Source organism: Anser anser (genome assembly GCF_964211835.1).
Source record: "Anser anser genome assembly, chromosome: 1".
NCBI lineage: Eukaryota > Metazoa > Chordata > Aves > Anseriformes > Anatidae > Anser > Anser anser.
In genome coordinates, this window is record NC_139720.1 from 44,195,247 (window position 1) to 44,223,219 (window position 27,973).

Below are 27,973 nucleotides of genomic sequence, written 5' to 3' on the forward strand. Positions count from 1 at the left end.
CAAATCTCTCCCTTTATCAAATTGTCGGGGCAGCTATCAAGAACACCCTTGTTACAGTCAAAAAGATGCAGATATTCTTTGCTGAGATCTTCCTCATCATGGAATTCACTTCTCATCTGCAGTAACAGTTTTGTTTCTGACAGATTTACAGACCTGCCACAAAGCCTGTCCCTTCTTGAAAGCACCACAGGCTCATAAGAAGAAGTTTGGGGACAATGCATGACTTCACACTTCACTAACTGGGTTAACTTTTGAAGGACTTCGCAGCTAGGAAAGAAATACTGAGCTGAAAAAAGGCAGATAAATAGTAAATTATTGGGTATTAAAGTCCTTAGCAAACACCAAATATTCCAGCTATCTTCAGAACTATAATACTTCTTTAAAGACCTTTCTACCTTTAATCCTACTTTTACTTCTGAAGACTTCAATGATTTAGAATAGATCTTCACTGAAAGACAAAGCTAGCAGCAATATTCCTCACTTGTAAAGGAGATATTTTAGTGTTCCACAGCATTGTTTTATAGACTGATTATATATTAACATTTAAGTCAGATAACCATATAGAAGAGTTAACCAAAAAACACCTTTCATCCAGACAAATTAAGCCCATTAAAATAGAATGTGATACATTCAATTCACTTTACTGGCACTGGTCAAAGAAATTAAGAATACGACTGAAGGGACTGATGTGATCGCTTGCTGTCACAACAGAGCACTTCAAAATTCATCACCACTGGGCTGAAGACTATGAATTGAGGTGGCTTACTCAAGGCTAATTTAATTTGATTTGCAAAGCCTAAAGCAATTCACATGACCACATTAGACCTAAACTGAAACACCGATACCCTCCAGCAGAATGCCTACTTTCTGCAACACTGCAGGATATAATCACACCCGCACAGCTAAGTTCTAAGCATGGAAGCAGTTCCACTGAGCCAATGGAACTACTGGCATAGAAATCAACTCCAGATTATGACACCTAAATGCAAATACTTAAATGCACCCATCTGCAGGTGTGTGAACTATCCAAACTGCTCTTCCACGGTAAAAAGGCATCTAGACAGTACAGTCAGTGAGCCTCGATGGATTTAGCCTATCTTGAGAGAAACACTCAGTGGAGATGAACTGAACCTCTCCTCCAGGTTCCATTGCCTAGATCCCTTCTGACTCCAATGCAAGCTAAGACACCTAGCTCCTCTGATGAAACCTAAATTTAGATGTCTTTATCTGGAGCCGAATTCCACCCCTAATAAGCTTAACTTTAATCATGTATTAAGGTAAGTTGCTAAACCAAGGTCTCAATCGATAGTATTTTAGTCAGCACAAGTCCTGAAGAGCTGAGTGAAATAAATTCATGAGCACCAAATGATACACTTAACTGCAGGACTGTGCCGACAGCATAATGAGGTCTGTATAAACAAAATGCAAAAAGCAATGTTCCGCAAATGCACAGAAATACAAATACAGATAAAGTTCATCCTCCCTGTGGAAAAAAGTTTCTCAATCAGTTTGCAAGACCATACACAATATTTGTTACATTTTCTTTTCAACAGGGAAATACAATCAAGCTAATAAGAAAGATAGATTACTGCAAAAGCATTGATCTGTTTGGACTCTACAAAGGTAGCTAGCAGGTACCTACACTGTAAATATTTAGGAGATTAGTACTTTTAACTTCACTAAAGGCGTTTGGCTTAAATCATACCACACTATCATTTTCACTAGTACTCAACTAGCAAGTCCTTTAGAAACATACAAACAGCGGAAACACATTCTTATCCATTTGGTAAAACTTGCAGAAGACAGCACAGTGCTTCTATCCAAACAACGTTGCTTAAGAGGTTCACATCATTAAAAGGGAGTCATCTGACTCCTACTAGCTTCCATCCTAATCTCATAATACACACATACACATAGATATAAAAAAAATTTGTAATGATGATGAAAGTCACTCAAAAAACAGTTTGAAGAAAAAAACACAAGCCTGAGTGTCATCATTTATTAAGGATAAAAAGGTGAAGTGTTAAACCTTTAAGACAAAAAATTGAAATTAAAATTTAGTGGTAATGATTTACTGTGTCCTAAAAGACTAAGAGTAGCTAGGGCTTAAAGACTTATAAACCTATCTTCATAAAATTCTCCAATTGAAATGAATGAGCAAACCCTTAAACCACTGAGTTACACATGTGAACCAGTGACAGCGATCAACTTTACAGAGCAGAACACCAGAACACGAAAAAGTCAGTTAAAAACAGAAGCTTTAGTGAGAGGTATTGTCCAAGGCAAGTTCTAAAAAGAGACTGTTTTACAACCTTGAATACAAAGCCATTTCTGTGATCTTACTGACTAGTTTAATATGTGCCTCACACAAACCTCAAATACAAGTAGTCACAGAGCACAGTATGTTCAGAACTATGATTTTAACTTATAACAACCTCCACAAGTGTATTCTTTGTTTACATTTTTGTTGTTAGGACTCATTATTCTATCTATATCTTCCATAGTCCATCACTTCCACTGTCCTTAGAAACAGATGGCAAAAGGAAAAACAAACATCCTCTCCATCTCTCCCAAAGGAGTGACAAAAATCACCCCCTGCGGACATTGATATACCTCTGACTATTTGACTTAGAGTTTTCAAGTCTACAAAACCAGAAAGCTAGTAGTACAAAAACATGTCCCTAAAAAAATTAAATACTTTTAAATACCAATGTAAACAGAACCTTCTGACTTAAGTAGGTAGCCACTTAAACTCATCAGCAGACAGCTAGACAAGCCTATCCATAAAGGTGGAAGAAAAAGGTAACTGATACAGAAGAAATGTTCTGGTGGCAAAGCACCTGGAATCAAATTTCAAAATGCATTTAGTTCTTACACCTTTACAGCCTAAGTCAAATATTTAGGCTTCTCTTAATGACAATTTTACCATAACAAGTTACTCCAAGGAAGCAAGACAGAGGAGTGCAAAAGAAAGCCGTAAGAAGTAGGAATCTGGGCATTCTTGCCAATGTAGACATTGGGAATCTCCTAGTAAAAAGTCAAAATTCAAACCTTTAGTAATTCTCCAGAAATGTTTCTGATGTTAACCAAGAGTTAAATGCGATCAAAGAAGCTTGAGGAAAATAAACGACTACAAATGTTCTTAAGAAGTCCAGAAATAACAGAAGATTTCATGCAGTATTCTTAAAAATAAAGACACAACACTTATCTAAAGAAAGAAGAGATGATGCATGCAGAAATATGGACAACACAGAGTAAGTTTCCAACCTCCTAAGAAAAGCGTGCGTGCACTACTGTTGTTGATACATACTGCAGTCTGGAGAACATGATTTTATTATCAAGGGAAATCAGTACTCTTTTCCTCGGTGGAGTTTTGGGTATTTGGCCATTAAGGAAAAGAACACACTGAAGTAACAGAGCTTACTCATTACAGTTATTTCATTTGTCTCACGTATCTGTGAATGTCTTCCCTGAGTGCTGTTCAAAGAGTGGGTGGATTGGAGTAGCACAGAAATCTACATTTTGCAAATGGGAACAGTAATGCAATTTACAGGAAGGCAGATAATCTTACGACAGTTAAAAAACTGGCAATTCGTACCCAGTATTTTACTGATAATGCAGTCACCAAAGAGATTTAACTTTATAAAATGGCTCAACAGATTATTTTTTTCTTTTTTTTGAGAAGTGTAACATTCTGGTTTTGAACTAAAAGCCACTCAATACTCATCACCTACACTTGAACACTAAGATGCATCAAAATTTTCCTATCGAAACTTAGGAGAGAACTCCACGTTTATTTTCTAGATCAACAATAAACTGTTCAGACAAACTACATGTTTTTTGCCCTTTTAAGAGCTGTGCTATTAAGACAGAAGGTCCATTTCCTCAGACCCATAACTAGGTGAGCAGCAGAACGTTGAATGGGTCATATAAAACCTGTCTCTTGAAAGTCCCTTTCCACTACTCCCACTTAAAGCATTAAGTCAGTCCCTTTTTCTGGAACCAGAATTACATCATGGAACACGTTTTGTCGTCTGATGACTAACTGCATCATGAGGAAGAAAGCAAGTTATGGAAATTCACTGCATAAATTGTTTAATACTCCAAGAGCGGCAGCAGAAGAATCCAGTAGAAGATGGAAAAGACCTTTCAGCAGGAACTAACAGACTCAGTAGACAGGCCCAACCTAAAGCTTGGGTTTGCACCATAAGAGGTATTTTTTCATGATACCTAGAGCTTTCATAATTATAAACATCTCTTACTTGCTAATGACAGCCATTCTAGGAATCTTTGCTTATACAGATTATACCATAATAAAAAGCTGTTTAATTAACCTTTTAACAGTATTGTCTTGTGAATTCTGAACTATGACTTCATACGTTTTTATAGCACACATTTATGTCCCCTATCTTCCACCCAGCCATAAGCTCTTCTGATCATTGCAAGAAAACCAAAACACTGGACAACATAATAGATAGGGAAGACACCTTCTCTCCCTTTCCGCATTTTGTTTGGACAGTAACATATATATATAAGTTGAACAATAAAACTGCACATGCAATGATACACAAAGCATTGTCATCAAATTGTTATCACTTATAATGCACTATCTTTAGCATGAATTATCTTCACTGAATACCAAATATCTCATGCACTTCAAGAAGCCTGAATTTTGGTATAAAACAGATCTCTGCTATAAAAAATATGTCTTTAAGGACGGGAAAAAATAATTTAGAAAGCTACAAGACTTACAAAGGAACTCAACAAGAAGGACTTTTCTATCCCACTGCCTTTTTTATTAAGACAAATCCTAAATTCTCTAGTTCAGTTCTTGTATTTAGTTTGCTTCTTTATGTGTTACTTAACAATTATAGTTATGCCTGCTTTTCTAGGGACTCTTCAGAGGTGGGAAGGATGGGCTGTACCTGTAGGTCCGTCAGTACAAGAGCCTAAATTAGTAAAACATTACTAGTGTGGGCATGTTTGAAGCCTTTTGAATAACCAAAAGTATTGTAATGTAAAAATGTAAATGTAAAAATCACAGCTACTTGTGAAGAGCATTAAAGGAGAGATAACAAGTAAACCAGTTATCAAGTCTACATATTTCAGTTTTTCATTTTGCAAATGGACTTCATTCTGTATTTCATTAAAGGCTCCGATCAAGTCAGTCATTTGGAAGGATTAGGCACCGAAAACCAATAATGCCTCAAATAATCCTTAAGACGTGTTTTTCTAGTACTTACTTTCCCCTCTGTCATGGGGTAAGAAACCATGCAAGTGTGAGTGAGAAAAGCTACTCAAGTGCTACATTAAGAATGGGAGGCACATGAGACTCTGTCTATCATCATACTACATCTCTCTACTGTTAATTCCTCTACCACCACAGAGCACTAGGTTAAAATTCTTCAACATTTAGTAACAGCCATGGTAGAAAAACAAACTTAGCTAAGCATTACAAAAGGAGGGGAAGACCCAAAGCAACCCCATTGGATTTTCACAAAGAAAAAAATATATATTGTTAAATAACAAGTCCCCATGCATATTTTAAGGTAACTGCCTATACGTACATCCTTTTTCCATAATCAATGCAATGCAACTTACCTTCCTTTCACAAGGGGTAAGCTACCTTAATCACGTACCACAAAGTAAAACACCAGTGTACTGAAAAAGCTACTGGCATGTGCCAAAGCCCTTTGTTTGCTATATTCAGGCATAGGAGCTTCTGATATAGAGTACTCAAAAATCCAAATCAAGCAAATGAATTTATTAATATGCCACAAATGGAGATTTTCCAAATTGCCGCAGAATTTGTAAAAATGGGACAGTAACAGGATGTCATACTACATTCAGTCTCTATATTCAACTTATCTCAGCTGCTGGAAATATAATTATTTGAACTTTCAACTGCTTTCACAAAAATATAGCTGAAGAAATATCACGTCTCTTCCCTATACAAGTATTTGCGTGGGATACTTTCTCAGTACAACAGGAAGTTTTAGGAAATTAACTTCATAATTTACGTGTTTATATAGAATTTTAGAGGAGTATTTCTGCTAGTTACAATAGTACCAGTGTAAAAACACTGCTACAGCATAATGAGTAACTTCATGTATTTTACACTTTATACATTATAGCAAACGATGAATTTCTATGTGATGATTAGCACAGAGAACAGAAAACAAAAAAAACCTTTGTAATGTTGTTTTACATAAAAGTTGGTACAAATGCTATCTGACAGCACTAGACAGGTATTTGCTGAAAAACATGTTGTTAACAGAGATATTACAAAGAACAAGCATAATTCAATTTCTCTGTTACTATCTGAATAAAACAGTACTTAGCTACGTACAGTTCCAGAGAGGACATCATGAGGGCAGCAGTTGAGAAGATGACTCTTGCACACTCTGTCATCACTGAATTTGATTCGCTGGCGGGTCGTGTCACCTGCAATATAGAAATTGACGTATTCTAGGTTAGAAATCTGGAGAAGCCAAATACGTTATGCAAGTTACATGCAAAGCTTTAACACTACCCTGTCACACAGTGAAGGCCTATGGAAATTAGAACTTAAAACACTGTATGCTTCTTTGCCAAATAAAACCAAAACCAAATACATATTTTAATGCTCTACAGTGCTATTTAAAAATCCTCTCATACTTCCCCTTCAAAAATGCAGTGTGAGAAGTGCTTGAAACCAAAAAAAGAATATTAGCTTAAAAACACTCTGCTACAACAGCATTTATTAAATGAGCTATATAATGCTCTATTCAGATTTTACATGAAATAGTGATGTATTTGTATGCAACAATTAGCAAATAAAAGCGGCCTCAAACAAAATGAAACACGGTGAGTCTTCACTGAATCCCACCTGATACTCATTTTATTGTTTTGCTCTTTGAAGCAAAGCACCCTCTTACTTCTGATGGGAGTAGCATAAAGAGTTGGCAGAAGAATGAATTTAAATGCTTACAAACCTGAAAAAAGTCAGTCAAACTTATGGACTTAGCCTACATGCAAAGTTATTTTACAGATGCTTGTATATAACCATCTCGTAAACCATATTTTTTCTACATGCTGTTTGTTGGGATGGGAACATCTCAATTGCATCTTCATCATGGCAGGTTGTAGTTCCTGCATCAGCAGAAACATCAACCTGCCCACACACTGAGGGCCAATTCAAAGTTTAAATGACCCCATCTGGGAGCAAGACCTGAAGTCTTCAGATCAAAGTAACCAGCTGGTATTTTGGGGGTGAGGGAGGGAATGGGTCTTCCTTTGAGTCATAACATCATTGTTACTTTTTGAGATTCAGAAGAGAGATTGCTGCTATGGCTCTCTTGCTGTTGAGACACAGGCATGATAAAACCTTAATCTCTCTCAGTATTTATCTATTTATACATAAAAATTAAAAACTTGTTAAAATCTTTAATCATCGAAAACCTACTGGTGAATTACTGAAGCAAGAAGGGCTGCTGGGGGAAAAAAGACGTGTAATGAGTTCAGATAGCAACCTTTTCCATTTCATCAAGTATTTTAGAGAGCATGGATACATTTTGCAGTTTTTTATGGCTTCATGATTGGAAATGCTGAGAATTTTGAATCTATTATACAATTCAAGAAGCCCAATTCATTACTTAGGTAATTACAACATAATAAAAATACATATTCAAGCCTTTCTTACTATTATGTAATTGGATTTTTTAAATATCAGCTCTATGCATAGGATGCTAATATATAACATTTTCAGATGGGCCAAGTTTCAGATTATTAAGCAAACAAAAATTTCCAAGAATACCACATCCTTAATATGCCTGCAGAATGCAACAGTTAAACCCAGTAATCCACAGGCTGAAGACAGCTTCAAAGCAGTTCAACAATAGGTTTTCTAGAGGTAAAGCTTACCGTTCACTGTTATTTACACTACTAAAAAATTAAAGCAATCCCTTTATAATCACGCCTGCTACTGCAGTAAAGAGTTTTGAGTTTTGTTTTGCTTTTTTGGAGGTGGATCCATATTTGTTTCTTTTTTTTTTTTCCTTTTTCTTTTTTTAAACACAACTGCGTTTGTTCCACATTCATTAACACATCTGAAAAGTTAGCGATAACTCACGGCTCGGCGAATGCGGGGCCTTTCTGACACTCCCTTGCAGATTGATGTAGGCAGGCAAAGATACATTGAACCTTTATAAATAAAACAAGGGGCCAGATTGTTCAGTTTGTATAGAATAATAGACTCTGCCAGCAATTTTAACACAGCATCTAGAAATACATGTTGACTGTAAAGATTCTTCTATATAAAGACAAATGAACAAAATCAAGAAAAGTATTAAGAAAAAGACAGCTGATAGCCTAATCGCACTAACCCATCGGGAGTTAAGGAGTTATGAAGACTAGAAAATTGCTGAAAGACTTATATGGTTCCTTAGGTAAAGTTGGAAAGAATTATTTTCCCAGACGTTACCTCAGCATCAAGAGGTCATTCATTTTCTTCCTACTTCTAACACAGCTGGTGACTGACTGTACAGCTGCAATACCCTCTTTATTCCTCTAAGGGGCTAGCACGATAATCACAATTGGCAAACTGGGACAAGACGACACAGAAAAAAATGGCAGCAGGAACTGAACAAATGACATCCTTAAGGTGGTGTTCCACATTTACACTTTAACCGACAATCTTTTCGCATCGTGCCTTTGGTCTAGCACTTCGGAGCTTGCAGAGGCGCTCCCACACACAGAACGTCCAGATATTCACCTTTTCCTGTCTATGGATAGTGTTGCCATACATTCACACTTCTTTTTAAACTACCGTGTTCCAGCAGGAAAGGCTTATCAAAAAGAAAAGGCACCGTGTCCTATGTTCTACCGATGACTGAATCCCGTGTCCCTCTTGGAGCCCATTCCAGAGTCTGACAGCCTCAGAAGAAAGTGCTTTTGTTTCTTCACAGGTTCTGTGGGCTCCAATACCCCTAAAATAGCTCAGACATGTTGTCAAAGACAGAAGATACATTCTGCTGCTGATCTACAGATGAATCATCTTGACGTGGCGATGGCCTCTGGGGCCTACATGGGCTGCTGAGTGGGGGGAACAAAATCTACAGACCCACTCTGCGCCTGCCGTTCAGCCTTTCGCAAGAGGCTTGCGGATGCCTTCTAAGAATTCAAACAACAGAGGCATGAACTTGACTGTTCCTAACCCCACAACTTGGTTTAAGTGGTATGTCAGATCGCCGAGATGGTACTTCTCTGCATCAAACTGCGGTCAAGTTGGTACACTCTTCTTGTGGCCAAACTATCATCTGAATGCTAAAGAATCTCTATGAGTACTTAGGAAAGGCTTTATATTTTCTGTAGAAAGAAAATAATACACCTGAGGACTAAGTAGGTGCAGTCATGTAAATTTTAGAAGTATCCTTAAACAGCTACAAAGAGGACACTCTCACCAATATTTCTGATCTTATTACAAGTTCTATTTAATAGGTAAATCATTATGTTAGCTCAGAATAGCAACTTATTTAACCGTGCCCCTACAGAACAGCAAAGTATTCAACTGCTTGATCTTTAGGACTCACTCATTAAAGAAATCCAAGGAGGCAACATTCATTACTGTAAGCCACTCCACTGTTTCTGATTAGATTTTCTCCATTTAAAAAAAAAAAGAAAAGAAAATCATGTTTGATAAAATTTATACAGAAAAAAGAAAAAAGAAACCCTCAAGAAGTAGCAGTATTAGTTTTACTGAAAGTATCTGGCCCAAACCACATTTCTACAATGTATTATTTATTTATATATATATATAATATATATGATGTAATACATCATAGTGTATTAAAAGGAAATTTCTGCACTTATACATCTTATATCGAGATCTACGACATGCTGGATGCAAATACCAGGGCACTGTATCTTACAGATGCCAGCACTGGAGTCACCTTTCTAAAGGAGGTTTTCTAGTTCACATTAAGTATGTTGACGACAAAACTGACATCAATATTCATACAGCTGATTAAGGAACATCCAGAGGTTAAGATCACAACGTGCACTTGTGACTACGATCCACTCTAACTCCCAAGTCTAACATATTAACAAGCCTCTACAATGTCATTTCTGCATATTTTAATCACAAACCAGCAGAATGAGCATGTCTGTGCTGACACTGCTTAGTATTAACTGCACATGATTTATTTCACCCAGCATTTCTTACAATTCTCCTGTATCCTAACCTTCTCCCAACAACAATCCCAGCGCACTGATGAGATTACCATTTGGAAACCAAACGTAACCTCTCATCCTAAACAAGAGGTGCACGCCATGCAAAGACAACAACGCGCACGTTCATCTTCACACTGCTGACTTCCTGCATTAAGCTCCGTCAGCCAAAACCGGTTGGGTTTTCACCCAGATTTCTGAAGTTCCACCATTTTGGCGAGGGACCCTCAAAGCTTTATTCGTGAGCAGCTACTAACTGGGGGGAATATCAGGTTAAAGGCTGCATAGCAGATTTCATCAGCAAAGCAAGCCTTGTTTAACAAGTACTCAGCATCTTTATTTAATTGAGGTTCATGCAGTCACAGAAGGTCCTGTTCCTGCTGCAGACTGAATGGGCAGCTAATTCTGATTTACTGTCACCAATGCCAGACACACCTTCACCATAACACTTTTAGTATAACACATTTCTAAGCAGGATTTCTTCTGTTTTATGCTATGACTGTATTAACACTTGTGAATGCTTAGTGTAATAAAACCATTTTTAGCTAATGAATTACAAGCAGAATGTAACAATGATATCCTACCAGGCAAGAATATACCTGTTTGCATCTGAAGTGTCATTCTAAACAGTGTCCCAAAGCTATAGTAAAAAAAAAAATAATAACAAACCCCAAATCCTTCACTGTTCCCCTTATGTTTAAGGGCTGAAGTACCAAAAACTTTATAATGAAGCCAGCAAATACACACATTTCACTGAACACAATCATTGCTCTTCAAGGCACCTAATCAATCCTGATTAACAAATTATCTTTTCATGAAGCGTATCTGTTGCTGCTACTTCTGAGTTGGTATCAATTCCACGTTCTGGGTAGGTTTTGGAGAAATTCACATATACAAGATACTTTTTTCCACCTGTATTTTGGTGTTGATCCGTATCTGAAAGACAAGCTCTCAGAGGAGGCTCTTGGCTCCCTAACCTGGCTCTCAGCCTGAAGCTACCAAAATGGTTAGCAGTCCTGCAGTAATGGCAACAACATACTGAGTTCAAAAGCACGTCCTACGTTCCACCTCCAAGTGCAAAACTTACAGAACCAGAAAACATAACCTATATACCCTTAAAATACCAGCCTCAACCCACTGCCCATCATAAGTACTTGTGCAAAAATATTTGCTGCACTTCTTGGTTGACAACATGTCCATCTGTCACCTGCATGCCAGCTACAGCAATACAGCTCCAAGGTGCCGAGAAGTTTTAACCTACCCTAGGAAGGCAAGGCCCCTAATGTTTCCCTCTCTGCTCCCCAAGATGGGAATGAAATACAAAGATAGGTTCTGTTGAAATGAAGGCACTACAGGCAAACGTGAGCACAAATTAAAAAGCTGGTCTGCTGAAGTGAAGCACTACAAACACAAATGCTTATTAAAAAATAGGTTACAAGTTCTAGATTACGCTTCTCTTACCATATAATGAGCTTCACTGAACAAACGTAACTTTAAGATAAGCATGGGGTGTCACTTCAGCTTCTCCCCAGCAGAGAGGACAGAAAGGTCCATCAGGAACCACTGCTACGGATAACTGAAAGCAGCTAGCGTAAAACTGATAAACTGATTAAGATGTGAACAGATGCCAAATGATATTTTCAGTGAAATAAGAATACCTGGAGCAAGAAAACTCTTTGCTATTATCATCTAAGAACTTGGTCAAACACTCCAAGCAGAGCAGTTCAGCCCAAAGGAGTAGCAGGAGAAGCAAAAGAGGTGCTGACTGACACTTCGTACATATGGGTCCCACGCATCTAAAGGCTCCAAAGATTAAAGCTTCTGCTATTCATATAGCGTAATATTTGTTAGTAAGCTTGGCAGAACACTTTCACAACCACATGTAAACTTCAAAAGCACATACAAATATACTCTATAAAGAAGACTAACGAACTGCTAGTTGGTCATATTTTTAGACTATAACCTCATTTTGATGTAGTGGCAGTCATATAAAAAAAGCATTTCTTTGCAAGGGTTGGTCGAGTCCTGGCAGTTTCAAGATGTTGTGTTTAAGTTACAGGATGATTCAGATCTCATCTGGGTCTGCACCACTGTCTAAGGCAGTGACCCTTCTCCACCCTCTGCTTCTAGCCTATTCCTTGCAGTGAGTCCAGCATTCACGTGGCGAGGCAGATCAGGTAACCAAGCTGGCAGAAAATCAACCCGTTGAGCAAGATATGCTGATTTGAGACAAAATGGGATCTCTACAATCAGGCCTTTTAGGGAAAACTTGGCAATCTTACCCAGTTCTGCTACGCTCTTAAAAAAAAAAAACACACACCCCTGGGGTACTAGTATCAATTATATTAACGTTTCTTTTAATAAATGAAGTCACTTACAAATTAACTTGGGAATGATCCTTGCACTAGGATAACTGTTACGTTTGCCAGAGAACAGAGATGACAAAAACAGGCATACAGAAATATGTAATGAACCTCTGAGCTAAAAAAAAAAAAAAAAATCATTTAAAAAATGATGCTTTATCAGCCTATTCCTGATACTTCTGAATGACAAATTCACGCAGCCCTGGTCCTCAGCCATAAATTCAACTTCAACTAACCTCTTAACTACTGTCAGGTGTTACAAAGCCATTGAGTTTAACGGCTAATGGTGAAAAACATCATAATATGAATAAAACATTGGGATGCAAGTACGTAAGGTCAGTGACTTCACTTCAGCGCTCGTTATTTCTCAATATTTGGGAAACCCATGCTACATACTCAGTAGTTTATATTTAAGCCTCTCTAGGTATGCCAGCTTATCAGTGCCCGCAGTGACATACTTCAGAGTACGCTGTTTTCCATCTGTAGTCATGACTATATTCAATTAGTCCAGCTTTTTACTGACATCTCAATCTAAGCTGCATTTATTTACTTATTTGGGGTATGGTTCACGTCCAACCCAGTCTTTTTTACCTCTTATCAGAGAAGCACGCAAGTGAACTTCAGGTTAGGTAAATTTATTTAAGATGTTGAATACCAAACCGCTCATTTTTAAATAATGTGGTTTTGCAGGTGCTTCACAGAGCTCTCTTTACCCGTCATTTACAGCACAATTTCACCATAGCGGCTTTAGCAATGCAACTGCTTTTTAGATATCCCCAATCGCCTCTAAGAACTGCAACTCGCCAGGAACACCTACAGAGCACCTGCCACGTCCCTTCTACTCCACCTCCCCGCCAGGGAACGGGAGGGCACCAGCAGGGTGGCTGGCAGAGCCCGTCCAACGGCACACCCCAGCAGGTACCGGGCAGCGAGCGATGTACCACGCGTGGAGAGGTGTCGCCTGACTGCGAGCGTGTCTGCCCCGCTGCCCAAATTCAGACCAAGCGTTTGATCTGCCTTTTTTAATATAACTGAGAATTTTAATGTGAAGTCCCTCTTCCAACCAAAAAAAAAAAAAAAAAGACAACCAACCAAAAAAAATCCACCAGACTGTGTAGAGGGTAACATTCTGTTGATTGGGAAATTCAAAGGCACTTTGGTAATTTTGAACAGAATATAGAAATGGTATTTTTAGAAGCATTTTAAGATCCATTCTATTGCCAGGTAGAGCAAAATATAAGGCAATGGGGACAGGTGAGGAAACAAGAGCTCCACTCTACCAAGAAATGCCACACTCTAACAAAAAGCTGTGATTTGCATATTACTAGAAACAAGAGTATTTGTCAGAGGTGATGGGGGAGCGAAACAAAAAAAAAAAAGCCAAAACCCACTACTCACAAGGCTAGCAATATTTCAGTGACCTTGAACCTGGCCTTGAATTTACAAGGGTACCAGCTTCACAGAAAACGATGATTTTCAGTCCCTGGGAGCACTCTGGTTTAAATAATGCTCCACTGGAATTTTTATTTATTTTTTAAAAAGAACTAAAATGGTGTTACACTGAGATCCCCAATTCTCCACCTAATCCAATAATAGAAGCCAGTATTGCAAACAGCCTTTTTTCCTTATCCTTCCCCATCCCGTCAACTTTGTTTAGATGCTTCCTCTCAGTAAGCCACTTTCACTTCAGCACCCGCAGCTCTGGATTTACAAGCTGGGTGGGAGGGGGCAATATAGTTATCAATAAAATGACTGCTTTCTCACAAAGCTAAGGGAAACCTAGTATGCGATTGGTTTTCCTAGCTTAGGTCTTAAGTGTAACTGTCATTTAGCATCTTTAAGCAGCTCTCACATGTCAGTCGCCCTTCTTCCACCGCCAGTGGAAAACGCATTCAAAAACTGCAAAAGCCTTCACCCCTTTTAAGCTTCCTGTGCAGTCTTAGGTACCCTTTTGAGACAGCCAGCTGGGTGCTAGCGCTGGGAAGCCTTGAATTTCATGAGCACCATGTTACATGGCCAAGCTGAGCACTCACACCACAACAGGAAGCATTCAAAATCTTCTGGGATGAGACAAAAAAATCACTCCAAGTCAGATCCTGCACACTGACTACTCGCTAACCAGCCTTGCTCTCGAAGGCAACCTCTGCATAATAGTAAATTTCCTATGAGGTTATCGTGCCCCTGTTTAGAACAGCTGTAAGCACGTAGCAGGAAGCATTCATGATATCCTGGGTACGTGAAAACTTGTTACATTTATTTAAAATTCCAAACCCTATCAAAAAAGCTGAAAAGATCATATTGCCCCGGTTCCAAGAGATGACCGGCACGTGCAAAGTAAATCCCAGTTCATATATCCTACCCAGTGCATGGGAACACAGATAATCATTAATAAAGCACGAAGCTTCAACAAACACGTAGCATACCTGCGAGAGTGAGTACAACATGCAGAACACTAAAATCATCTGTAACCACAGTCTACCCTCAGGTGCAGCATTCTCTTGTTCATAAATGAGATACTACACATCACACCAGGGCCTCCTCTTCCCTAGCAGTCGCCACACTACCTACACTTACGGATCACTGCCGTTCAAACATCACTGTGGAGCGTGAAAAAAAAAAATAAATCTGAGAACCTGTACGCAGTGATAATTTTCTATTTCACGATGTGACCGCAAAGTGATCAGAAGCCTGATTGTAGCTACCGTGTCTCTCTGTCTCGGGATTACTGCCTCTAGGTGTTAAAACGTGATTTTTTTTAACAAAGGGGAAAAAAAAATAGGGGGAGTTCATCCGCTGGGAGCGACTAAACCCTCTCTTTCAGAGAGCAGCAGGCAGACCCACCCAGCCGGCTGAAATGATGGTTTGGGTCAGACTTCAGACTACAGTGACACGAGCGCCCTGCTCCGCCAAAGGGGGGGGGGGGGGCTGGGGCTGTTCTGCCCGCGCCCCCCCGCCCGGCCGCGGCTGCCCGCTGCTCCCCGCGGGGCCGAGCCACGCGGCCGGGCCCCGCCGCGGCGCGGTTCCGCTTCTCCGGGGGCCCCGCGGGCAGCGCTCGGCGGCCGGGCTGGGCCTCAAGAGCGGCGGCGGCCCCCGGCGGCCGCATCGTCCCCGCGGGGCCCCGGGCCCGCTCCTAGGGCGGGCGAGCGGGCGGACAACGGCGGCGGCTCGTCGGGCCCCCTCCCGGCCCCCGCCCCGGCTCCGAGCGCGGCCCCGGCCGGGGGGCGCTTACCGTCCCGGGACGTGCCCATGAGCTGGTCCAGCATGGCGCGCATCTGGGCCTGCGCCGACATCTTGAGCGCGGGGGGGGCCCGGCCCGGCCCGGCCGCCTCACGCCGACTGCGGCCTACAAGGCCCGAGGCCCGGCGCGGCCCGAGGCCCTCCCCCTACGCGTCACGGTGCGGGCCCGGGCGGAGCCCCGCTTCCCCGCCGAGGGCACGGGGGGGACGCGGAGGTACGGCGAGAGCAGCGGGCGCTGCCGCTGAGGGCGGAGCGGGGGAGCCTCTGCCCCGCGCCCGGCTCGGTGCCGCCGCCGCCTCCCCTCCCCCCGCCGCTCCTCCCGCCTGCCACGCGCGCGCGCGCCGGCGCTAACGGAAACCCGCGCGCACGCGCCCTCCTCCTCCTCGCCTCCCACCTCCCCGCTAACGTCAGCGCGGCCGGCGCTCGGCGCCCAGCCATTGGCCGCGACGCGCGGCGCGGTGATTGGCGGGGGGGCCCCGCGGAGCCGCTGTGACGCGAGGACCGCTCTGGGCGCCCCGGAGCCTCCCCCCGCGGCCCGCCGCCATCTTAGGGGGCAGCGCTGCGGGCGGCCGGGCGCCTCGCGTCCCTGCCGGCCTCTGCTGGCCCCAGCGCCCCGGGCCGGAGGGGCTGCTCCGCCCGCCCGCTGCCCCGGGGCTGGGCTGGTGTTAACTAAGGGGAGAGGCGAGCGAGGGCACGCGGTGAGGGGAAGCGGTTTGGCTCGCAGCGCGTTTCTGACAGCACGCTTTGTCTTCCCTCCCGGCAAAGCCCAGCCAAGCGCTCTTTTGTTGGTGGTTCTTTATTAAGCTCCTCCCGCAATTACAGCCCAGCCTCGCATTTACAGCCGTTGTAAGTCACCCTTGGTACAGGTTTCTTAAGCATCTTGCACAGAACAAGCCTCTTCTGACAACTGAAACCAATGTTTCTTTCCTTATAAAAAGAAGCTTGCTGTTCCAGGTCGCAGGACAAGAAAACAGCATTATCGCTTGGACTGTAACTCACTGTCGTCTGACTTACACATCTGGTGTTACTGACAGGCATCACTTCACTGCTTAAGGAAGCTTCTCCAAGATTCACAGTGAAACAGGCATAAAAGGCCTAGTCTGAGCCAACCACTTCAAGACATTCAGAAATTTGCAGTTCACTAGGAAGCAGTATTCTGAGTCATTATCACTAGGTCATTGCCACGGATGAAAATCTTCAAGGTGAGGAAGTAGTACAGCAGCACTCACAAGAACCTTCTAATGCCCCAAAGAAAGGGCCTTTCCTTTGGGAATTGGAAATCGGGCTTTTCCTTTTCCATTGGAAAATTCCCAATGTACAGAACATGGCAGGAAAACCCTACAGAAAATGGGCAAATCCCTTCACCTACAGATTTAGGGGAAGAAAAGAAAGTTGTAACTCCTTACGATAGCTGGACAGTGAGGTTTTTAGCCTAGTTTTCCATTATAGGTAACCCCTTCATTCCCTGAGGCTGCCTGTCACACCGGACACCCAGACGAAGAGGCAGGTCGGATACACTCGATAACCACCGGGAGGGGATCCCCTCTTGCTCCCCTTTCACCCCACACCCGCTGACTGAAAACCTCCAAGAAACACAAGCCAGCAGGGCCTCGGCGGCTCCCCTACCGGGGCACGTTTATTGGGGAACCGACGGCAGGCGCACGGCGGCCGCTTCAGCCCTTCCCTCCCGGCTGCTGGGGCAGGCGGAAGCCCACCAGGCCGGCCACCTCCTCGGGCGAGCGCTCCCCCCTGCCGTGGTACTCGTGGTGCAGGGCGGCCAGGTGCCGCACGCTGCGCAGCAGGCACAGGTAGGTGGCGGCCTGGAAGTGCAGCTCCTGCTGGGCCCGGCACAGCTTCTCGCTGGTGACCTGCGGAGAGGAGGCGACAAGGCCCGGCCGCTTCACCTCACGCCGCCGGGAATGGGGGCGGAGCGGGAGGGGAAGGAGCCGCGGCGCCCCCGCCGTACCCGGTGAGCGCGGAAGGCCGCCAGGAGGTGCCGGTAGGCGGCCGTGTCCCGGTAGGGCCGGCCGGGCGGGCCGCTCGCCAGCCGCAGCTCGCGGAGGAGCCCGCGGAGCGTCCGCAGCGGGGAGCCCAGCGCCGCCATCTTCCGACCGGCCGGCACCGGAGCTGCACGGCAACGGGCCCGCGGGGCGCGGCCACCGCCAGGGCGGGCTGCGGAGCGCCGAGCGGAGCGATCGCTTCCCGCCCCCGCTCCCCCGAGCGGCCGGGGTCGAGCGGCGGAGGGCGAGAGGCGAGGCCGGGCTCTCGCCGCCTGCTGGGCGGGGAGGGGAGGGGAGGGGAGCGACGGCCGCAGGCGCTGAGGGAGGCTTCGTGCGGCCCGCCCCGCCGCGGGGGCTTCGGGGTCTGCGTTTTGGCCAAAATTAAAAAAAAAAAAAGTAAAATAATGAATACATACATAAAATAAATAATAAAAAAAAGGTAAGAAGCTGAGAGTCGAAAAAAGAAGTCCACCCCAGATGGGACTCGAACCCACAATCCCTGGCTTAGGAGGCCAATGCCTTATCCATTAGGCCACTGGGGCTACCGCGGAGACGGGTGCGCTGCGGTGCTACTTCTCTCATTTTCCCGCCCCCTTTCCTTTTATGGACAGCGCCTCCTGGGCGCCCATTGGGCGGTGCCTCCCGCCTGCCCCTCGCCGCCCGGGAGCGGGGAGCAGGGAAATGGCGGCCGCCATTAGCCGCGGGGAAGGGCCAGAGGAGGAGGGCTCGGCTGGGGCTTGAAATAATGGCCTCCGGAGGAAGAGTCCCCTCCTTCTAAAACAGTTTTGAAGTGCTGCCCTTGCTTCGGGGTGGCCCCAGCTGAAGGAAGCCGTAGCAGCCGCTCCCCCCATCCAATTTAACAACAAAGAGAAACGACCCCCCCCCCCAAAGCCCCCAAACACATCTTTATTTTGTGAGAAATAACACAGACAGAGCTAATATGTACATTCCTCTTTATTTAATACAGCACAGACACATGACATAAAAAAAAAAGTACACTCATGAAAAATGCCTGTCGCCATTACGGACAGGGAACAGCTACACCCAGTTGCGTAAGGCTCCTACTGCAGAACAGGGGGCTGCTGCCTAAATGTGGATCCCAGAGCAAAACTGCTGCCAAAAAAATCTTTGCACTCCTTTCAGGAAAGCAGAAGAAAAAGAGGGAAAGTCCCTCCAGGAACAGGTGGTGAAGCTGGTGGCATCTGCAAGGTTCATAGGACACAAGCCCCATTACTGTTTGGAACAAAGCACTGATAAAGCAAAAAATGCGCTCCAGCTCTTCTTGCGGAGGGCCAATAGTCCTGACTTCTGAAAACATCAGACTTCTCAGGGAATGCGAACCTGAGTATCTGGAAGGAGTGAAAACGTCAAGTAGTCACACACAAGAGATTTATAGTCTCCCTGATAGGGCTCTGCTAGCCACAACTGGGAATGTGCAGGGGAACAAACCAGCTTCCCAATTAAAAATAAAAAAATAATACTAAGGACTAACAGCCATTAAACTGACCAGAACAGTATACACATTTGGAACTGATGCAGGCTTTTGTGGCAGCAGCTTCTTCCTTTTCCCGCTTCAGTTCAGGATGGAAATTAAGCAGGCACCAGTTCCTCTGGCAAAGAGCCTTACACACTTTAAAAAATTAAAATACAAAAAAGGGAGACAGGTGTATTTACAAAATCCATGGCTGGTACAGTACATCATTTTTAAGACACACTAAATGCTACAATCTTTCAGGTCCTGAGATTATTACAAAAAAAAAAAAAGCAACAACTCAAAATTTGTGTTCAGGTCCAGTTTTATAAGGAGAGAGGAAGGAAATCACACATTTAAAACACAGTATCCCTTGAAGTTAGTGGAACACGCCTCCCTAAAATCCAAATGAAAGTGGTGCTAATCACCCAAATGTAGCTGCATTTGGTTGTTCAGGCTTGCTGTCACAAGAGGGGAGCATTTCGCAGGGGAGTTTCTCTGGAGAGCTCAACCAGGTAAGCACGTGGCTGTTAGGATCCTCTCTGTCACTAAGCCCTGTGATCTGAAATACGGAAGTAATAAAAGGAGGAAGGTGACCTGATACAAATTCACGTGGGACTGTGTAGAGCATCACAGGAGTCACTAACTCAAAGAGGTTCGCCATCTCTTAGTAGCTGCGCGTTCCTTTGCTTGAAGCAGAGGACTACAAAGGTTTTAGTCTTGCTTGTAACAAAACGCTCAGGCAACTGACTGACTGCTCTGAGCTACACAGAGCAGGGCAGGAAAACGCTCGGCCCACCGGTTTCTCAGCTGTTCACTTTACATAGCCTCCTTCATTCTCCTGGGGATCAGCAAGTCAGGTAGGGTTAAGCTGGCTATATCCAAAGTTGCTAAAAATATATACGCCACATGTGACAACAAAGGATACAGAGGCCAAACCTGTCTGTGGGAGGACCCCCACTGCCCTTGGCTGGGTGGGCAGGAATTGACGTGGAAGCTCTGCTCTTGACTAAGCCTCGTTACCAGGCAGAACTGAAGGGACTTGCAACCCACACCTGTATTTTCAATGAAATATTCGTAACGTAGTGCTTTTGTATCATCAGAAGTTATAATCACAGATGCCCTTTTATTGTAAGCACCTGGCTTTAAGCTAGGAAATACCAACATTTTACGGATTACTTACGAAATGCTTCTAACCCTCAGTAAAAAGAAGACTACAAGAGACAAATCACAGAACAAGGGTACTAGTTTAACGGCTAAAATATAACGCTGCTCAGTAGACTTTTTGGGGAAAATAGCATTAATGATTTTTGTAAATTTTTTTTTTTAAACAGTAGTCCAAAAATATTTCTCCATCTATTTCCAACAGGGACCTTGAGAACTATGCAAGAACATGGTACTACTTGCTACATGATGGAATTACTGGCAATAAAACACACACTACAGTTCTCACCTCTGAACTAAATTGTTATTTGTAGTTACATACAAGACTACAGGATCAGCGAGAAATACCTGGGGAATCACAAATCAGCTTTTATTTGAAGATCCAGCTACTGGGTAGCTGATACCTCCTCTTGTTTAGAAGCAACTTCATTTAAGTGAGGAAATGATTTACTTCTGATATTGGAAGGAAACACGGGATCTCATTAGCTTCTCCCCAAATCCAATCAGTACATTAAAAAAACAACATTGCTGCGGCTTCTTTAAACCCATTTTGAGAGCTGAATATTCTGAAAGCTCTCAGACTAAGACTTGTCACAAGAGGTGATTTTAGCTTCCCTCTTGAAGCAACTTCATGACACTTGACACTAGGTGTTGCACCAGCAAAAGGGTTTCTTTTTTGAAATACAAACTACTTTCCTCACTGTAGCAAAAAGAGTTCTGCAGTACAGACATTCAAAAAATATTCCATTTTCTTTGGGTAAAATTTCAACATGTATTAACAGGGTAGCTGGGGGAAGGAATGCATGTAACACTGAGACATGTAAAGAATACTTATCTGCATAGTTGATATTAGTGACTACTAATCAAACTAAGGCCTTATCTGGAGAAAGCTGAGAACACAAGAAAGTTTCTTCCCCCACCTCCCACTCCACTGGTGAAATCTGAGAAGTCTCAAAGCAGCTCTGGCTGCCTCAGCAGCTACTTGGTTTGGCCTGCAGCAGTGGTATCTCCTGACTGGTTTGGGTTGATTCTCTTGCCTTTTTCTCTTGGTACGGGACAGTAACAAACGTTAACTGAATCTGTTCAAAAAATACATCTGCACATGCTGCTGGGCCAAAAAAAACACCTTTAGTAATGAGCATGATAGAAGGCAATGTGCACTGCTTGTTTTGGATTACTTCAGCATAAAGAAAAACTTCTTAGTTAAAGGTTATTAAATAAACAGGAGACATGGCAAGGGAAGAGGCTGAAATTCACTTCTAGATACAAAACGAAGCTTTTTTTTTTTTCTAGAGTTGCTCTGTAGAATTATAGCTGTCAAAAAATGTCTACAAAATAACAGACCTATATCCTCCACTACTGACAAGATCAGCACAGTATCACTTATGAGGAGTGTGCAAAAATGGCCATAGGGAATCTTTGTGCATCCCCAGTTCCAGGCCATGCTGATCTCTCAGCATAACACATAGCAGCAGCGGGGCTTCCTGTGGCCCCAAAAGGCTATTACAGCAGCAAGGAATCATTGGGTCACAGAAAAAGGATGATGGAGCCGCACCAGACGTTTCCACAACCAGAGTATCCCCCAACGTTTGGTTATATTTCCAGTGGCTAAGCCGGGCTACTGCTGCTGCTTATTTTGGCAGTGATTTTTTTAAGCAGCAGCAGACTGACGGTGATTTTCAGAACAGCCACACTGTGGTGTTAAAAACACCACAACAGTCAACCAGCAGTGCCAGCTGTCGATTTCCAATCTTTCAGATCAGCCTAGAATAAAGAGCACACGTGCCTGAGAGGGACTGAACAGCAACAGAGGAGCCCAGTCACCGCAAGTCACTGCCACGGGTGGATGTGCCTAACTACAGAAGTAACTCTCTCACACTCACCTAAGGCAGATTAGGACGCGCTCTCACTCCAACTGACCAAGCTACCAGCAATAGTACTATCCCCAGCACTGTTAGATCAGTAAAAGAAATCTACCTATGGCCTCATTTCAACAGGTTCATTTGAATGCGATAACTGGAATAGCAGTTAGGCTATTTTCTGCCACAGGAACATGTTGCATTTGGTATCTTACTGTTGGCTCTCTAGATGGGCTCTTCACTGACGTATGAAGGACTCTTCTAGCCATTCCTACTCTGGTTTCTGAAAAGAGAAGGTAAACACTTCCTTTTCATATTGCAACTCAAAATTAGATCTCCCCCAGTGGAAACATCACAGAACTAGCACAGTCTGGTGATGCTTACATAAATTACCTTAAGTTTAGAAATGAATTGCTAATTTCAGGTATGCATGTTTACAATAATAGTAAGTTAGATGTATCCTCAGCACAGAATAGTTAAAATCATTAGAAGATCTATTACAGATCACTGATTCTGTCAGAGAACAAGCAAACAAGCACAGACACTATTTGAGTGTTCACTTGCAGCCAACAATACACGAACTTACTGTTCATTATTTTAAGAGAACAAACCATTAATGAAATCTCAGCAAGAAAAAGTACAGTGAGAAAAGTACTCAAAGGTGAATGATTTAGGCAGCTTGTGAAGTATAGTCAGGTTTAACTTCAAAGAGCAGCTGCATTCTTGCAGTTTATACCAAGTTCCTTCTCACACATGATGCCTGGTAGGAAGTGACAACTTTGGTAAATGTAAGAATCCTTGCAATAACCAGTGCCAAGCAGACATGGCTAGCCATACACAAGATTCCTTGCAGTTCATCTCAACTCAAAATTGTTACAAGCTATTTTAACCTTCTTCTTTCCCCACTTCTTTCAGTTACGTTAGCCACACATCTATTGCCTCAAGTTCAGTAATAGTGTGAAGCGGTCCGGTATTTAAAGTTGTCAGCTGTACTTGTGAATTAAGACCCAAATTTAAAACCTCCAGAGAAAAATATAACAAGTTTCAATCTCATTAGCCACTTCCTTTCTCTCGCACACATTTACACATTCACGCACGCACGCTTTTATTGTACTGCCATCTTTGCCCAAACGTTCCCCTTTTGTATGTGAATGTTTAACAGCGCCAGCAGAACATAGGAGGATGAACACAGTTATGGGGTTCTCGGGAATATTGCTGTGTATGTACGTGTGCGCACACGTGTGAGCGTGAGAGAAAGAAAGCACAAGCATACAGAACCAACGCCATGGTACAGCAGCTATGAAGTCACATACATTACACACTTTTTTTTCTTTTTTTTTTTACAAAAGGGAAAAATAGTATAACAGCATAAAGCCATCTATCTTGGCAAGCTTAAGATTTTCCTCCAAAATGCCTTCCAGCACTTCAGGATCTCTGAGAACAGTTTAAGAGGGTAGGGAAATAAAATAAAAAAAGGCACTTAAACAAAGGACAAAGGCCTGAATCAAGTAAGTCATGGAGGGTAACAGCCATTTCACCAGAGCTAGGACCAATCAAAAAGCTACCAACTTTTTAATTTCTATAAAATTAAAATTGCATAAAGTGTTAATTAATCAGTCATTTACCTACTGCTTTCACTTTCTGGATCATTTTATGAAACAAACAAAAAGCAAGTGTCCCTTTAGTGATTTCCCCCTAATTCAGCAAAAGATTAAAGGTAGGTGTGGGAAGAAGCCTTCCACAGCCTAGCCTGACTGCAGGTTTTCCTGCAATTCCATCTGCAAAAAAAAATCCAAAACAAAAACAGGAGAGGGACCACTGTGCCTTTAGCAATTCACTCAAAAAAAAAAAAAAAACAACCCAAACACCCCAATACTTCTAATCCATCTGTGGGCAAAAACTACTCAAAAGAAAACCAAACAAACTGTAAACTAGATTAAAATTTGCTAATAAATACAGCTAAAAGTTCATTTTATGAATGTAGCAGCAAATGTGATAAAGTTAGTCGGAGTCCAAGATGACTCCCAGAGGGTTAATGGTTCACACAACTGATGGCAGCTTGGGAGAGTTGCAGGATTTCTGTTTTCATGTCCTCAAGGGTCTTGCACCAAGTGGAGAAGGAGTGTGGAAGAAGGGTCAGGTGATGGGACTGAGGAAGGAAACAGGCTCTTGGCACCTGTCCCACCCCCCAATTCTGTGCATCAGACAACTTTGATTGGATTCAAACAAGAAGTAGAACCCAAGTAATTAAAAGTTACTTCTGATTAGCAGAAAACAGATGTGAAACCCACAGCATCCACACTTGTGACTCACTCAGTATTAGTCATGTATCTTGAATCATCAGAGAAGGCTGGACAAAGTGATTTAGGCCATTTTGGAGTAGGAGAACACTGCAGTTACAGTCCAAGGTATCAGAAATTTTGCAGCCTGTTTTTCATGTAGCCTGCCGCCTTCCTTCTTACTTTGCAAGTGTCTCAGAAGGATTTACAATAGCTACCATGACTTTGGGGACTTTGGATCACGTAGCTGAAAATATTACTCAGAGGGTTTTAACATCTAAGACCTGTGTGTGAAATTATTGCTTGCATTCGTTTGGGGCTTTCAGTGAGCTTGACATGCTAGCTCATATACAGACCCCAAACCGAGTTCAGCCCTGCTGCCTGGAAAAGACAGCTCTACTTGGCTTTCTTATTGCTTGTGAATACTGAGGGTTACTTAGTATGTACAACTACAGTTTATTTATTACCAGAGGCCCTTAAAAAGTAGTAAAAAACTGGGGGAAATGCTTTTAGGAGAGCTGCTGTGCAGAAAATAGGAAAACATTAACCTAGTTTTGCATTTGGACATTGCAGAAAATTTTCACTTCCCCACCCTGTTTGTGCTAACCAAAAATGTCTCTGGGAGCCACCCTATTATTCCCTTTAATTTGGCCTTGCTAGGTTTAACACAGAAGAATAGGGAAAAGGCAACACCGACCCCTTCATCATTATGTTGCTGATTCCAAAGCAGCTTGGCAGTACAATGACTGAAGGCGAGTTACCCGCTGGGGGACTGTCTGAACTGGCACAAAGACTGTATGGTCATCTTTATTCTCACCATCAGTATTAGTTTACTCATTTCCAAAAACTGAGAAGCTCAACAGGCCATACAGACAGGACTACTTCCCGTCCTCAAGGTTTGGAGAGGATATCCCTTAACTGAATTAACTGAAAGTGAGTCGTACCTACAGAAAGAGAGGGAGGGATGTTGAAAGAAAGTTTGTGCTGTTATTATAAAGGGCCACAAGTCTCCCAACTGAAGTTTCATTTAGCAACTACAAAGACAAGAGATGTAAATTTGGATGAGATGCTTTGATGAAGAAAACACAGAAGAGGTAGAACTCTTAGGACATTTTTTTTTTTGGTGGGTTATTTTGTGTTTTGTTTTTAATATATTGCTGCTTGATGGCTCACTGCTGCAACTCCCTTAGCTACACAGGTTGTTTAAAAGTATTAGGTTTGACAATTCAGAAAAAAACAACATTCTCTTAGGCCTCAAAAAAAAAAAAAGTTTTCTTCCTTCAACCCTTCCTGGAGAAAAAGAAAAATCAGATAAAGCTTGCACTCTAAATAGGTTGCGGTACTTAATGTTCACTAGAATTTGCACATTAGGAGGAATGCAAGAGTCTATGTAGCTGTATGTTTCAACTCTAAATAACCTTGACTAAGATGCAAGCTTATCTAATCAACATGCCACATACGAAACATTAGCATTAGCTAAAAGGCATCTAGTTAGCTGATGCTATGGAGTGAAATTCATGAACTAATGAATCTTATTTTAATTCAATGTGTCTTTCACAGAAGTGTTGTGCAAAAACATTTATTGCTGAGCTCAACCCAACATCTTTATACTAAATACACAATATATATTATTTTAGATTCATGTATATATATATATTTATATAAAATTAAAATGAGCTCTAAATAGAAAAGAAATTGTTCTCTGGTCTAAGAAAAATAAGTCACATGTAAAAGTAACCTGAAAGCTATAAGTTAATCTAGCAAAAACACTGAAGATTCATTATCCATGGTCAAGGTATCTCTGGAAGATGAGATGACCAGTAGTCACTGGTTCAAACTCACCTCAAACTACTGGAAAGACTAGCTAGTAGGAATTTCAGCATCTCTGATCAGGAATGTTTCAGGGTTGAAGGAGAAGGGTATCATATCATTTTAGTTGCGTCTTTCCCCTAGGATTTATTTGTTTCTGTCATTCTCATCTTTTATCTAACAGCAAAGTTCTGTCCTAGTGTCAAAAGTGCAACATGTGCTGGATACTTCCTAACCTTACAAATGAACCAGTCCATGTATTGCTATAAAAAAAATAGCCAGCTTTGCAGTTCTGTGCTACCATGTAAGGAAGAGTTCAGGTTGGAAACTCTCCAGGCCAGCAGGGGCTGGAAATGCTGGAGACGATCCATTCAGCCCCAGAAGAGAAGGCACCTCTGGTCGCTTTTGAACGACTCCTCTTTGGCTAATGCCTGAAGCAGTATTAACCTGGCTCTGGAGTAAGTCACATTCAGCTCTCTTTTACTAGCAAATCAGGATAATGCATGGCTTTTGGGAAGAGTTACGTGACAGATGAGGAAGATCTAGAATGGGTAAAGAACTAACTGTATTTTATGAAAGATGTGATAGAACATTACTTAATTTCAGTAGCAGATAAGCACAAGGGAAAGGAAGGTTTAACAAATGGAGGGACTGAAAGAGTCCTAGCATGCCTTTAAAAAAAAAAAAAAGGATGTGGGAAAGAAATGCTAGTGTGACCAATAAAATGTTGGTTTCCTTTTTACGTATGATGAAAAATTTCCATACACCCTTCCTCCCTATGTAAGAGTCATGTTAAAACAAAGAAGAAAAAAAATAAACAAGGAGAAAAGGGTTTCCCAGTAGCCTGTCTCTCACATCTCATGTACCAGGAGATCTGTTTTTGAAGACAGCTCTCTGGAACTGAGACTGCATACATCCATAGGCTCTCTATAGCCAAATAACCTTGTAAAGCTGAAAAAATGCCCACATCACAAACTGCATTTCTGTAAGGTTTTAAATACAACACAAAGTATCCCAGCACCACTTCTAATCTATATAACCTTTGGTCCACAACCACACGGTACACTCAGGACCTACATATAATCTTATATGGGGCACTTCAGGAACTCGTGAAGTAGATGATTCCACCTCACCCAATGGATGGAGAGACCTATTCTAGCTCCTCTCATGCTTTCAACTCTTTATTGGACATTACCCAGAAAAAAATGTTTGTGCTGCTGTGGGTTTGACAATCAATTTCTTTTAAAAGCCAATCAGAACAGATGAAAAAAACGTTTGTTTCTTTAGGCAAGATCAAACTATGACCAGTCTGCATGACCAGGAGCACCAGTCCCCCTTTTCCTTCTCTCTTTGATCAAGTATTGTTTTCTTTTTCTTCTTCCTCTCACCACAGTGCTTGGGATCAGAATATGTAAACATCGACAGAAACAGCAGCCCTGTGACAATAAGCACTTTCCCAACTGGGCAGATTCTGTCAGCCAACCAGAACTGCTTCAGCTCCCTTGCTTGTCTAGAAGTCACTGGTTTTTCCGCTGTAACTTAGTGTCCCCTTTACTTTGGCCTCCATCTGCAATTTAGAAACAGG

General features: G+C 42.5%; 3 protein-coding genes across 6 annotated transcripts in view; all 3 read right to left on the reverse strand.

The window, feature by feature from the left end:
• LOC310902682 (putative RNA-binding protein Luc7-like 2) overlaps positions 1-16,176 on the reverse strand; it is a 33,637-nt gene extending 17,461 nt beyond the window's left edge. For 2 of the 4 annotated variants that reach the window (XM_083844595.1, XM_083844594.1), the window contains exons 1-3: positions 9,570-9,616; positions 8,111-8,181; positions 6,350-6,444 (exon numbers count right to left, since the gene is read on the reverse strand). In XM_083844595.1, coding sequence (XP_083700721.1) covers positions 6,350-6,444; positions 8,111-8,181; positions 9,570-9,601 — 198 coding nt within the window. In that variant the 5' untranslated portion in view covers positions 9,602-9,616. Of the gene's footprint in view, positions 1-6,349; positions 6,445-8,110; positions 8,182-9,569; positions 9,617-15,798 lie in introns of those variants that run through there. The other 2 variants (XM_083844597.1, XM_083844596.1) reach the window with 2 other exon arrangements.
• A 1,239-nt stretch (positions 16,177-17,415) lies between these two features.
• FMC1 (formation of mitochondrial complex V assembly factor 1 homolog) lies at positions 17,416-18,036 on the reverse strand. Its single transcript, XM_083844631.1, has 2 exons — positions 17,773-18,036; positions 17,416-17,674 (listed from the first exon to the last, which is right to left on the reverse strand). Exons 1-2 carry the CDS (start codon positions 17,908-17,910, stop codon positions 17,480-17,482), a joined length of 333 nt encoding a protein of 110 aa, XP_083700757.1. The 5' UTR covers positions 17,911-18,036; the 3' UTR covers positions 17,416-17,479.
• Positions 18,037-18,742: 706 nt separating this feature from the next.
• UBN2 (ubinuclein 2) overlaps positions 18,743-27,973 on the reverse strand; it is a 56,445-nt gene continuing 47,214 nt past the window's right edge. Inside the window, exon 17 of the mRNA XM_083844557.1 lies at positions 18,743-27,955. Within this exon, the coding sequence (XP_083700683.1) occupies positions 27,906-27,955 (50 nt within the window). The 3' untranslated portion in view covers positions 18,743-27,905. The remainder of the gene's footprint in view (positions 27,956-27,973) is intronic.